General features: G+C 42.9%; 1 protein-coding gene across 5 annotated transcripts in view; it reads right to left on the reverse strand.

The window, feature by feature from the left end:
• phactr2 (phosphatase and actin regulator 2) overlaps positions 1–13152 on the reverse strand; it is a 44492-nt gene that overhangs the window by 12501 nt on the left and 18839 nt on the right. For 3 of the 5 annotated variants that reach the window (XM_062519294.1, XM_062519297.1, XM_062519296.1), the window contains exons 2-4: positions 7500–7667; positions 5453–5527; positions 2411–2551 (exon numbers count right to left, since the gene is read on the reverse strand). In XM_062519294.1, the coding sequence (XP_062375278.1) occupies positions 2411–2551; positions 5453–5527; positions 7500–7667 (384 nt within the window). Of the gene's footprint in view, positions 1–664; positions 945–2410; positions 2552–5452; positions 5528–7499; positions 7668–13152 lie in introns of those variants that run through there. The other 2 variants (XM_062519295.1, XM_062519298.1) reach the window with 2 other exon arrangements.

Below are 13152 nucleotides of genomic sequence, written 5' to 3' on the forward strand. Positions count from 1 at the left end.
GGGAGCACACAAAACCCAAGCTGAGTAAAGGAAACGTCAAGTAGGGCCATTTAAAGATATCATGCACTCAACCATACCAAGGAGAGAACAAAAACACAAGGGACAGAGGATCTTACAGGGGACAGGAAGGCAGAACGTCTTGTCCAGTAAACCATTTTCTTTTGTGTCAAAAGGAGAAGTGGGAAATACTCTGGTATGAGCTGGGCTGTCACAGTATTGTTAACTATTCACAATTTCTCCACATCCGTTCCAGGATCTTCCTACAAGGCCTGTCTGATGTTGAGCAAACCTGTGTGCCACAGATTTCCTTTTGATGTGAATGCACAAAGCCTGGAAAGCAATACCTTCAGTATAACCAACAATATATCTCCAGGGCTGTGTTGGAAAGGGCGGGAACTTGCAGAAATAGCTAGTGTGTTAAGAAAATCCATCTGTTAGACGGCAGCACAAACACTAATCCAATTAATTTTTATCCTGATACATAGCAGTCGGTGACTCACTAATTCTCTCTGACATATGATCTGATGGGCGACAGATGGGCTGCTCTGCGAGGCTGAGGATGACACGATCACATGGGGACAGGGTGCCTCATGACTCATGCAGGGGACATCCACATATGCATGCAGACATGACATTAGCCTAGCCAGACCTGCTAAGTACTCACCGTTCCCGCGCGTGTTAGTGTTTCGAGGGGTTTGTTTGGGTGGCGCAGCGGAGCCCTGCCTTGATGTGGTTTTGGGGAGCTTTTTAACAACCCCCTGACCGTCCCCCCGTCTCCCCGCCGCTGCCGCTCCCCCAGACAACTTGGGGGGAGCGCTTGGGTGCTTTTTAGCGAGGGGCTCTCGTGTTCTGGACTGAGGTCCCTTCGGGTTGGCCTTAGGCTCACTCTTTTCTTTGGGGGGAGTACAGAGAGGGGGCACGGCACCCATATCTGGAATTGACCAAGTTTTTAGAAACACACAGAGATCAGGTGAAGGAAGCCGACATTGTCGTCTGAAATGTTCAGGGAAACCTGTGGTTTGTCAGAACCTGATCTAAAAGTAGGTAAGGGGAACTTGAATCTACTATATGCAGATCAGAACATCCTAATTGAGGGTACGTGATGTTCTCCTGGCAGCACACATTTGTTTTGACGAAGCCCTTTATCAGAGGGACGTAAGGCACTTGCCTTGAGACATAAGGACAATCTGGTCTACAGGGGACGAAAGATAGATTACACTTATAATTCACTGTTTTTCCAAGCTGCATCAACAAGCTATGCCAAATCGTTTTCATCTCAAAGCTTGGCAAAGTGGCAATGTAATCATCTCAAGAGAAGCTCTGCTTGGCCAAGTAAACAGTCATTATTATTCGCTAAAGCTCTCCTCTGGGTTTAAGAGTGGGGGATATAATGACAAATGACTGCATTCTTCACTACATAATGACCACAGAAACCATAAAATACTCTGTTCCACACACTTGCTCCTTCAGTATGGAAGTATGGACTAACTGTAGAATACCAATGACTTCCAGCTCCTGCCAGGCCTTCAAAGAGCCAAGCGGACAGTGGCGGTCCTAAAAAAGTATGCTGTTCACTTGGCACTTTTCTGATAGTCTTGCATGAAGAACACCACTTTGTTTATTCGTCACTCATTTGTCACTAATGCTTTTCTCACAATTCAGATTCTATAGAATTCCTAAAACAGCAGATTTCTATGGAAACACACGAGAGCGCATCAGCTCCGCGTCTGGTCTGCGTTTGAGGTGCCAAGAGCATGTGGCCCAGCTGCAGTTCTGTTTGGTTTTGAGCTTAGTCATCAACCCCCCCCGACAAGAACTAAGCCTGAAGTAAAGTAACGACAACAAAGAAAAAATACAAGAAAAAGATAGTCTTCCGATTGTATAACTAGCAAAAAATTTGCATTTCACTTCATTTGAGTGACTGAAGTGCAGATTCATTTCTTTGTACTGTGCCAACTCAAAGCTTCATTGGGAAACAGTGGGGGAGCTGTTCACACAGTTGGCACGAGTTTGTAATCTCATGAATTGAAAAGGGCTTTGGCTTCTCATTGCAGATATCCAGAGGAGTGATAGACTTATCAGTCATGCATGTAGATGGTTTGAAGGTTCATGGACCATGAGATGAATGGGAAAACATCACAGCCCATACTGACAGCAAATGTAATGGTGTAAACATCCATGAGTTTTTGTTAGGTTATTCTAATTGGTTATTATAACGTTAGTGTTGCTTTAGAATGCTTTCGGCATTTACGAATCATTACATAGATTGTAATGTCAAGATGTAGCCATGGCAATGGCTTACGCAGCCAATTCAAACAGAACTTATGGATTTGAAGAGTACATTTTGTACCTTTATTGTACCTAAATTGAAAACTGAAAATTAAATTGCAGCCAATGGCGTCAACGTTACCTGTTCTCTCATTACCATTGGCCTCGGGCTCAGCTTTTTCGTCCCTGGGTGTCTCTGATGCTTCAACGTCGACTTTAACCTCCTCTATGGTCACACTTGGCATGGCATGGCCATTAAGAGTCTCAGATGCCACTGCATCATCTGTGAAAAGAAAATACACGCTGATCTTCAAAAAGGGTGAGTAAACACATTTTTAATGCTGTGATCAAAGTGGACCAAGACATGGGCTCCTGGATAAAAAAAAAACTGTAGTGGGCCTACCAAATGTGAATGGAATTTAGAGCGTGAATTGCACATTTCAGGGACAGTAAGCCTATTTAACATAGGCTATTATCTGAGGGAACCATGGAATTCAAATAGATAGCAGGTTTACAAGCTAGATTACAGTGCAGTGATTTTAGCTGTGTGTAGCATTTTAAAGTTTAATAAAATCCGAGAAAATCTTAATGTACTCGTTCTGCTTATTTGCACTCTTTTGCTTCCACTTGCAGAAAGAGCCTTGCTTTCCACACTTACGAAATTGGGTTACGGATCTATTTGTCAGCATCAGGAGTCCAAACAAGTAACGCTAATCAATCTCAGATACACAGCTGCCCAGCAAGCCCCATCCAGCTGCCGTGCGGTACTGTGACTGGTCATAGTGTAATAATGTAGATGTGGCTAATGCGCATTTGGATATACTATGGGTGCCTCTCAACATCTCCCCTCGATCCTCGAGGCTCGTTCCCACTGATATATAATAGAGATGCACCGATCGATCGGCCGCCGATTGGAATCGGCCGATTTTCACGTGATCGGCCACGACCGGCGACCGGCCGGTCAGTCTGAGACATGCCGATTTTATGCCGGTCAAATGCACTCGCACGTACTTGTAACAACATCACACTCACACAGCTGAGTTTGCAAAGTTTGATGAAGCTAGGCCAACAGTCAGGGCTGGATAAAGCGCTAATACTGAGTTTTTCTATGCAGCGAACGCTGTGCTTTGCCATATTGCGTGGAATTTACTATACTAAGCTGTCACTTCAGGTTACAGCGCTCATCAAAGCCCGTCCTTGCCGCTAATTGCGTGCCCACAGCTGAACCACAAGCGCTATCAATAAGCAACGACATAGCACGGCAGGAATAAACATAGTTTTGCTTCGGTTTGCCAACTTATCATGTATTCTTTCACACTACTACAACAACTAAGTCCGATTTACACATTTAGAGGTTTATTTCATTTCATTACCTTTTGTCTGATCACGCCTGTATAGCCTATTTCTTCTAAATTCGCCAAAAGTTAGCATTCTAACGTGTCATAAACTACCGCGACCGTGATACAAAACATATCATGCGTGGTGTCGTTGGAAAGCTCCTGCATGACGTTATGCCATCCAAATATGGACACTTCCTTAGTATCCGCAAGCAATCGCGAAAGTTCAAAGAAGAGTGTGGACTGAGAATGTAAGTCATTTGCTGTGTTTCAAGGCTTCTCAAAATTATTTTTTTTGTTGTCATTTTCCAACATCTCAGCCTATGTAGCACTAACTTCAGTTATCAGTATTCTGAAGATATTTACAGTTGGATATTGCATATGGATGTGAGAAGAAAATAAATAGTGTTCCTAGTGCATTTCTACATGTGTGAAATGAATGTCCCACACTGGGATTACTGCAACTGAAGAAGACTTGAAGAAGAATCTGTCTATTCACATTTTTCTACCAGCCATTGATAAGTTGATTACATTTCTAACATGTTGTATTAAAAAAAATATAGGCTAGAAAATAACTCTTTGTTTGTGCTGTAAAGTGGTTAGAAGAAATTAAATCGGAATCGGCTAAAATCGGTATCGGCCGGTCAAACTCGATGAAAAATCGGAAATCGGAATCGGCCAAAAACTTGCAATCGGTGCATCTCTAATATATAACTAACACTGGATAGACTTTCCCATTGTTGCCGCCCCATCATTCTTTATCTAGATCAGTGAGGACGAGGATCGAGGAAGGAAGGGAGGGTGTATAAAAGACCAAATGAGAGGCACCCTATGTCCTATGTAAGTTGCAATGGTAGGGTGACCATTTGTCTCGACTTCAGCCTCAGTCTGGTTTTCAAGCCCTCTGTTCGGACCTAATTAGAGCATCCTGCTTCTGGGGCATTTGTCCACCCTTATGTGCTGTCCTTCATGCAACAGAAAACACGGTTTATTAGTAGCAATGATCTGCCTTCTCCACGCCCCTCACATTTTAGGCTAGTACACTGTCTGCTTTCCGATCGCAATAGGGGAACAAGGCCGCGCGCATGCTAACAGCTGAGGAGTGAGGACACGGATGCATAGTCTGTTGGATTCTGCCTCCAACATGCGTCACATACGGCATTAAAACAGCGATTTGCTGATAATGAAATCTCTCAGGAACAACCTTTGTCATAAACTCTGCCTATAAAAGAAAGCACGAGGAAAAAGACAGTGTTTGTTAATGTTATTAACAGTGTTATAAAACACACTGTTTAAATGTTGAAGATGTTTACTGGTGTTTCAACGGTCAGCTCACTTTATGTCATTGCAAATAAAATATGCTCATGAGCAATGCACATAGGCTCTGTGGGGGGAAAAAACAAGCTAGCAGGGAAAAAGCAGGATCTGATTATATATGAGTCTTCTTTGGCTAACCAGCGGTGGCTTAATGCCTTATTTAAAGTTTCTCAAGGTCCCTTCTTCATAAAACTCCCCTCTCCCCTTAGCCCCCTGGAACAAGTGTAGAGCACTCTACCAGTGACTTCAGGTTCCCACAGACGGCTTATTTTTCCAACGGTGTTGGGCTGCCCCTGGGTGCATACTGGGTTGTATACATAAACTCTTGCCTTGATTTATAAGGAAGAGTAATTCGCTGGACCTCAACCTTTACTTATCAGTGGAACAGAAACTATGAACAATGGATGACACTGTTCCTACCATTAAGATCACATGCCTTGGACTGGTAACGAGCCACAGGAAGCCACATTAAAGGAACAAAAAAACAAAAAAAAAAGTAATTTGTTTTCAAATGGCTTTTTCTCCCTCACCTTGATCGGGAATGAGGACGCCACGTCTTATCAGCTCTTCCCGGCTTTGTCTTGTGGAGATTTTCCTCTCCAACACTACAAATGGGGAGCAACAGAGGAGACATTAATCCCTGTTTCACACCCTGCGCACCCACTCTCTCACACACACACACACACACACACACACGCCACAATAAGTTCTCCCTCGCCGCCAGAATCTGACATACACAGGAAATTATAGCTGTGCTATGGCAGAAGCATCCATTCTTAGAACAAATTGCAAAGTGGTGACAAATAGGAGGAGATATTAATGATAGCACACTCGGCACTGTCCCTGAGACTGACAGAGAGGCAAAGACACTGGAGACGGAGCAACAGCGCGGTTAATTCACATATTGGGTGAAATGAGGTGAAATGAGGCCGTAGGATATTTCAGGGACAGATAGCATGAATGGCAAAAATAAAGGCAATATTCTCCTTCAAACCATACGACGGCTTTTCAACAGAAACGAGGGGAGCTCTCAAAATAACGGAAAATAATTATATCTATAATCAAGAAAATCCCCCTGCCCTCCCTGTCTGATGAAGATGCATGTAATATTATGCTGCCCGCCATCAACCTTTTGTTTAAGGGGCTCATAGCCGGTGTTGGCATAGAGCAATATAGACTCTAACACCAGACTACATTATTAAAAAGGACAAAGAGGGCTGCTTCTGTGCCATGTAAAATAGGTTCTGCTAGATATAAATAACCCATGTCGATTTGGTAGCGTGACCACTAAAATCAGACGAAGCCCTCAGGTTATGTTCCCATCTAGAAATACGAGAAGAATAGAGAGAATATTCAAAGTTATTGAAAAATGCTTTTGAAGGGTAAGTGTGAATCTGGGAGTGAAAAAGGGAACACATGAAATCCTTTTAAACTGTGTAGATGGATCATGTGCTTCAAAACATTTCAGGATGCCACTCATTTTCAGTCAGGACCCAGACATACAGTATGACCTGGCCACAAACTACAGTATAGATACTTATTGACAGCACCATGCAACTGATGTGAATGGGCAGCAAACACCACAGATGACAAACGCCCCACCCAATTCACACTATGCCTGCCTGCCTGAGTAACGGCTGTCATCACAGTGATAGACCTCACGCCATATGGCATCGCTCTCAGTCCCCGTGTGTCAAAACAAAGGACATTTCCAAGCATCTGTGCCCATTTTGTTTGGCCAGTCGTGACACTAGCAGACACGTTCTATTGTATACAGTATCTCACCAGAGGCAAATTCTATCCAACTACTCTTTCTATTGCATTTTTTAAAATTCATTTGAATATCAATTGCAAGTATACAATACATGTACACTGTCCACTGAGCAACAAACAGCTAATCTATGTTTTGCATACAGAGGATATTTCTGTCATGCTTCTCTTCTTCTGCTACTCATATGCCCATATGTTTTCTATACATATAGAGTGTTCATTAGATGAGTGCAAAAGAAAGGCGAGTTATGACATTCACAGATGGGGAAAGGTTACTTTATTCTGTTGCTCGAGTCCTCAGATTGGTCGCTTGGTTGGTAGATGTGATTTTCCTGTTGCTTGAGCAGGCAAGTAAAACGTTGCTACATCTAGCAATTGCAACATATCCTGACATTTGTGCTTGTGTGGCGAGTTTGACCCGAGTTTGCCACTGAGAATGATAGCCTATCAAAACCAAGATTAGAAAAAAGTTATATACCACTAAAGAAACGGAGTCATTGATGCATTTGAAAATGCACCTCTAGCTGATATCTCAAGCTTGTGCAAAACCGCATTGGGTTCTTAAAAATTTCACCAAACACCTAAAGTTTCATCCACCTCAAAAAAGCCTGACTACATGTGATAGACAAGGTACAAAATAATTAAGTGAAGTCCCATGCAAATTGGTACTGTTTGCAAACAGGTATACTGATGTTACTGGTGCCAACTGCTATTTTCTTGTCAGAGTCACATCTGGTAATTCTCCTTTTAAACCTGCAAACATTCATGCAGCTAAATCACAAAAGGTGCTTCCTTTCCTCCGCCTACCTTTGGAGAGATCCTGGAACTTTTCGCTGGTCCTCTTCTTGCGCCACTTCCAGGGCTTGAAGATTTTGCCCAGGGTGGAGAGCTTGCCTTTCTGCTTCAGCTGGGGAGTCGGAGTGCCCCCCACCACCACATCACAGTTCGCCAGGGAAGCTTTTTCCAGTCCATCAACTGCAAAGGAAGAGAGAATGACTCATCAAAAAGGGATAAAAGGGAAAATCAATAACAACAACAATGGAGGCGGGGCAATGGCACAACAGGGAGACAAAACAGTGACCTCACTGCTGGTCATAAAGGATATTATGTGGTGTAATTAGTTAGACACACAGATGTGGAAAATGAGACCGTTGGCTTGGTCCTAGCCGCAGTCTTTTTTCCACTATGCTCTGATGGTAGCAGGCCTGTTGCATAGGAACGCTATATTTAAAAGAACACTTTCTTATTCACCCTGTATTACAAAAAAAAAATATTGGCCCACTCTTCTTTCTCTCTCTCTCTCTGATTCATTGCGACTGGGTGAAATGAAAACCGCACTGCTGCTGGTTATGTGTATACAAATGACAAACATTGGGAAATGCGGGCACTGGGGCCGTGTGCGGTGCTCGAGCTAACGATTGTCTAATTGCTTTTATTGGACTCCGCGGGTTTGTTTCCACTCTCTCTCTCGCTCTCTCTGTCTCTTTTGCACTTTTCAGCAATATTCTCATGTTCACCAAAACACCAACTCTAACCCAAGGGCAAGGGCAGGACTTGGTTGACCCATACAGTATGTTTGGGCTCTGACTGCTCAGCCAGAGAGCAGCCCAGCGAGGCTCTGATTCAGCCCCCGGGTCGGCCGTACACTTCACAGGCTTTCAGCGCTGCCGTCTGAGGCGACAAGGTATCGCAGAGAAAATCTGGCAGAGAGGAAGTGGCAAGGTGTGGCTTTTCCCCCCCCGCGGTAAATACAGCTGACAGAAACAAACCAACCATAAACATACACAACCGGACAAGACAAGAAGTATCACAGATCTAATAACCAAAAGCAATGATGTTATACTGTATCAACAAACTATCCAATAGCAACCTACATTACACTGATACAAAAATAGCTCTAAGATTGTCTGATGGAATGTGAAGCCGACCAGGCAAATATTTCTTATATGAAGACTCAGCCATCTGGGGGGTGGGCTTGTGTGTGTGTGGGGGGGGGGGGGGTGTAGGGTATGTAACAGTGACTAGATGCTTCTCATGCCGTCATGCAATAAATACATTGTCGAGACAATAGAGTCTGTTTTGACAGGTATAGTAGAATCACTGTGCAGTTGACAAAAGTCAGAAGTTCGCAATAGTATCACATTGCGAGTTACTCTGTGTTTCTCGGCCCTTGTAAAGTATATAATTTATCACTGATTCTGTTTTTATAGCCTGCAGGCTTCAAAGCTCACACAGTACAAGAAGAAAACAAATTGCTCTTGAAACATTTGTCTTGTTCTGATGTCCTTGTAAATGGCTGATTTATACTAAACTACTGCCCAAAGTGGATACTGAATATTCATGTAAGCAGGAAAAAACATGTCCTTCAAAACAGCTAAAATATTAAACAACCTATTGCAACATTTAAAAAGCTTTTTATTTATTTTTGCACTTCACTTGTATACATGGAATACATAAGTGGATATGATATTGAGGGGAGCACACTCCAAGTGTTTTGAAGCAGACCAAGAACAGGCTTCACCTGCTAACTCCAACTCTGTCTTGGTCATTGTAGTGACACCAAAGTTCATAGCATGATGCAACAGAAGATGATGTCATGTCTTGGCAGGACTTCCCATTGGCCCATAGGTTATGCTGCTAATGATAACAAACCCCCTGATCTGAGCTCCAACTGACTAAAAGCTAGTGGCCTACGGACACTAAGTGTTTCTGAAGAGGAAGACAATAACAACATCCTAGAGATTACTTTGAAGGGAAACTGCTGTTATGGGAACTGCCATTAAATGCAATGAATGCACCATCTTTTTTTCAATTACACTTTCCAAAAAACATGATGCAATTATACTTCAAAGAGGCCAGAGAGGATAAAATGAAAATTGCTTTACAGTTTTGCCTTTAATTTCTTCGCATACAGTTACCACGTTTCATTCAAAGAGCACACTCCGGGAGGGCCTTAAATGTTTTTTGTTTTTTTAAATCAATTAACCACGTCTGAATCATCATCATCACCTCAATTGCGTCAAGACTGCATTATGTAATCCAAACTAGCATCATTCACACAGTTCCGCTAAGGCCCACACCTGGCAAACAATCTCAACAGTCACATGGCGGATTTCATTAGCGGTCCAGCGCGAGTGATGGAGATACACAGACCCCTACAGACCCCACGGGGTCCCCCTGTCTGCCTACCAGTGGCCTGAGAATGGCACCAGGCTCTGCTCCCCATGGAGCCGGTGACCCCCAATCTCATTGGTCCACTGGCGGTGGTGGTGGTGGTGTGTGTGTGTGTGTGTGTGTGTGTGTGTGTGGGGGGGGTGGGTTAGGGCTGCCACAGGATTATTAATAGCGGAGTGCTTTTGACTTCCTGAGTGATGCTTTCTTCCACCCGCGGCAGCTGAGCATAGATGCTCCCCAAGGACCACAGCTGATCTTTTGAGGAGCGCGCCCGAGGAGGAAATGACGAACAGAGCCATGGGTCCCAGCGAGGGCTCACTGCCTCCCGCATCATATACCCCAACGCCCCCATGTGAGCTCTCCACATGACCAAAATGGCAACATGGTTAAATTCGGCCCGCAGTGGAACACTGTGACAACCATGTGAGCGCGCTGGCATTTTATATCACTGTACATTCAAACACAACCATGTGAGCACGCTGCCATTTCATATCACTGTACATTCAACCACAACCATGTTGACAAAAACATCTAAGCCCTTCCATCAATGACTTCAGTAAACACGCCATCCTTCGTTGGTTTTAATCACGTTATCTGCTGAATACAAGTGCCTCCAGAGCAAAAGCAGCATGAAACCCCCTTTAAGCTTCGTAAGATTAAGTGCTGACTTCATAAAGAGGAAGGAAGTTCTTCCAGAGAAGGCAGCCAAGTGGCTGCTGGCTGGACGGGTACAGCGGAGAATGGCTGTGAGAAACAACATGCGGTTCAATAATACAAAATGGCCGACTGGGGGAATAGCTTTGTGATGATACAGGTACAAATATTAATTTTGTATGTGCAGTGCAGTTTGTATGTACAGTGTGGTGCTTGGAATGGGTTTACAGGTAGGTCAGTCAGTCTTAACTGAACATTCACCTTATTCTTAAATGTACCTCGTGAACATTGAACATTCACCTCCTTTAAATTTCTTAAAAATAACATGACACACAGCCCAGTGAAGACAAGTATGAGGTGTGTGTTGTTTTCAAATGGCCCGATGTGACCACATTCTGCTGCACATCAAGTGCCATTCATCTGACCTTCAAGCTGAGACAGTCATTGGGGAGTTCCAAAAAGCAATGATGTCACCCAAACAAACGGTTAATTTAACTTACCATAACAACCCACAACAAAATACCATCACATTTCTAAAATGAAGACCGAAATGCTAATATGAATGCTCACAGCACTACTAATTCTATGTCACAGTGTTCCATTACACGGTGAAGAAAACTGAAATAAATGATTAAATTAATAAATAAATAAACAAACTTAAAAAAAAAAAAAAAAAAAAAAGATCAGTTTATCCAGCTTCCCATCTTACGGTTTCATTTCCATGTCAACAAAATCAAGAAACAATGGGGCCATTTTAGGGGTTACTTGAAACAAATGACAGGAAAATACACATATCCTGCTAAAAACCCAACCAGCATAAAGGTAGACACAACCACTGCTGTTGTAGCCACAAAGAACAAAACTCAAACAAACTCAGTTAAAAGGCAGCTCTAGGCTAAATTCAATCTGTCAAAATCAATTATGGCCCACCTTAACTCACCTCTGCTAGGGGAAAACACACCGTCCCTTTTACAGTGCTTCACGTCTGAAAGGGAAGTGGTTCAGTCACATTTGATGCTAAGAGCCTCTCAACAAATATATCACCTAGTATTAGCACCCTTCATCAGGTTTCATAAAGGGTGTTTTACACTCTTTCTCTGTGATTTTAGGCTGAATAATGCACTCAAACCATCTCAGTTTAATGAGCCAAAAGCTGGCTAAAACGGCCTATTTAATCTGGCAGCACTCAAAGGACGCTGAATAAATTATGCTGGAGCGGCTACATGTTATTGGTCAGCTAATGAGGAAAGGCCTCATAACATACTGGACCAGCCTGCTAGTCAATGGCACATGTCCTACATAGTAATGTGTGTGGAAATATTAATAATGTAAAAGGCAGTGTGATGTATTCTGTCAAATGCCAAGTTTAGATATAAAAAAGGATAGATGTAAAACTAACCAAGTGTTAAACATTCATTGGTTCAATTTACAATGTCTTAACCTAGTCTTTTCTTAGTCACATTTTCTATGCCATCTGTCATTCAGAAGCCAGGAGATCCAAGTGAAAGTAGAAAAAAAAGCCATGAGACCCCAGTGAAGACAAACCACTTCCTATGGCAGGATCATACTACGCTAACAAAAACACAATGATTCACAGAGAATGACACACTCATGAAACATAGCTATGAATACAACCATCCACTTTGGTTAATAGAACCCCACACTGCATCTTTCAATTGCCGGTTTCTTACATAGCCTATAACAAAACTGCAGTCTGCAGTGCTGCTTTTAACACACAAGTACAGTATACTATTTTATACATGTATGCCTCGTAGTTTCTGAAACCACGTCTTACATTATCCACATGACAATACACTTCACAGGAACGTTTCTGTCTATAAAAGAATGGACAGACTATGTGAATGAAATACATTGCCAGAGCTGTGCATAAAAGAACACCTTCTCATACATTAAAGGCAAGCACAACTTTGACCTATGAAAAAAAAACAAAAAGTCATCTTAGGCATCATCAAGCATCATGATGTCTTGCACAGCCTACACAGAAATTCCAGCTGTCTAGCGCAGAAGAACAGAGAGGCCTCGGCTAGAGGTGCCAGCCTTGCCGAGCATCGCAAAACCATTCGGAACACATGAGGAGCTGATGTCACGGAGGAAGAGTGATGTAATGAAAAACAGACGGGGTGTTTGGAGTAACGCTCTGTTCTAGAATATTTATAACCAATACGAGGTGGCCCTCAACCAATCAGATCCCCGCGAGGGGTCTACACACATTCAAACACCAATCACATTTTTCATGCAGGGGCCACATGTTTTTCCCATTGTATTTCTTTATGTGGTAAGAGCAAGAGGAAAAATATTTGGTTTATGAGAGACAAGGGAGAGGTCTCCTTGTAGGAGAAGGAGAAGAGTGATGTGAATGGAAGGTACCTTAGGAAGACACTGTCCACCACTGTACTACAATATACAAGATACTGATGAACAAGATGAAATATTCAAATGTAAGAAAATGTTACACGACGATATTAGAACTTATTCATGTCGATGTGTCAACAGGGGCCCATACTGACATTATTCTGAGTATCTTAAACAGAAAATGGTGTGCTGTCTTTTCCTGAGGGTATGTGGCCTCACGTCATTCAGTATGAATAAATCAAAGACACCATGCACGTGT

Source organism: Sardina pilchardus, chromosome 18 (assembly GCF_963854185.1).
Source record: "Sardina pilchardus chromosome 18, fSarPil1.1, whole genome shotgun sequence".
Classification (NCBI taxonomy): domain Eukaryota; kingdom Metazoa; phylum Chordata; class Actinopteri; order Clupeiformes; family Clupeidae; genus Sardina; species Sardina pilchardus.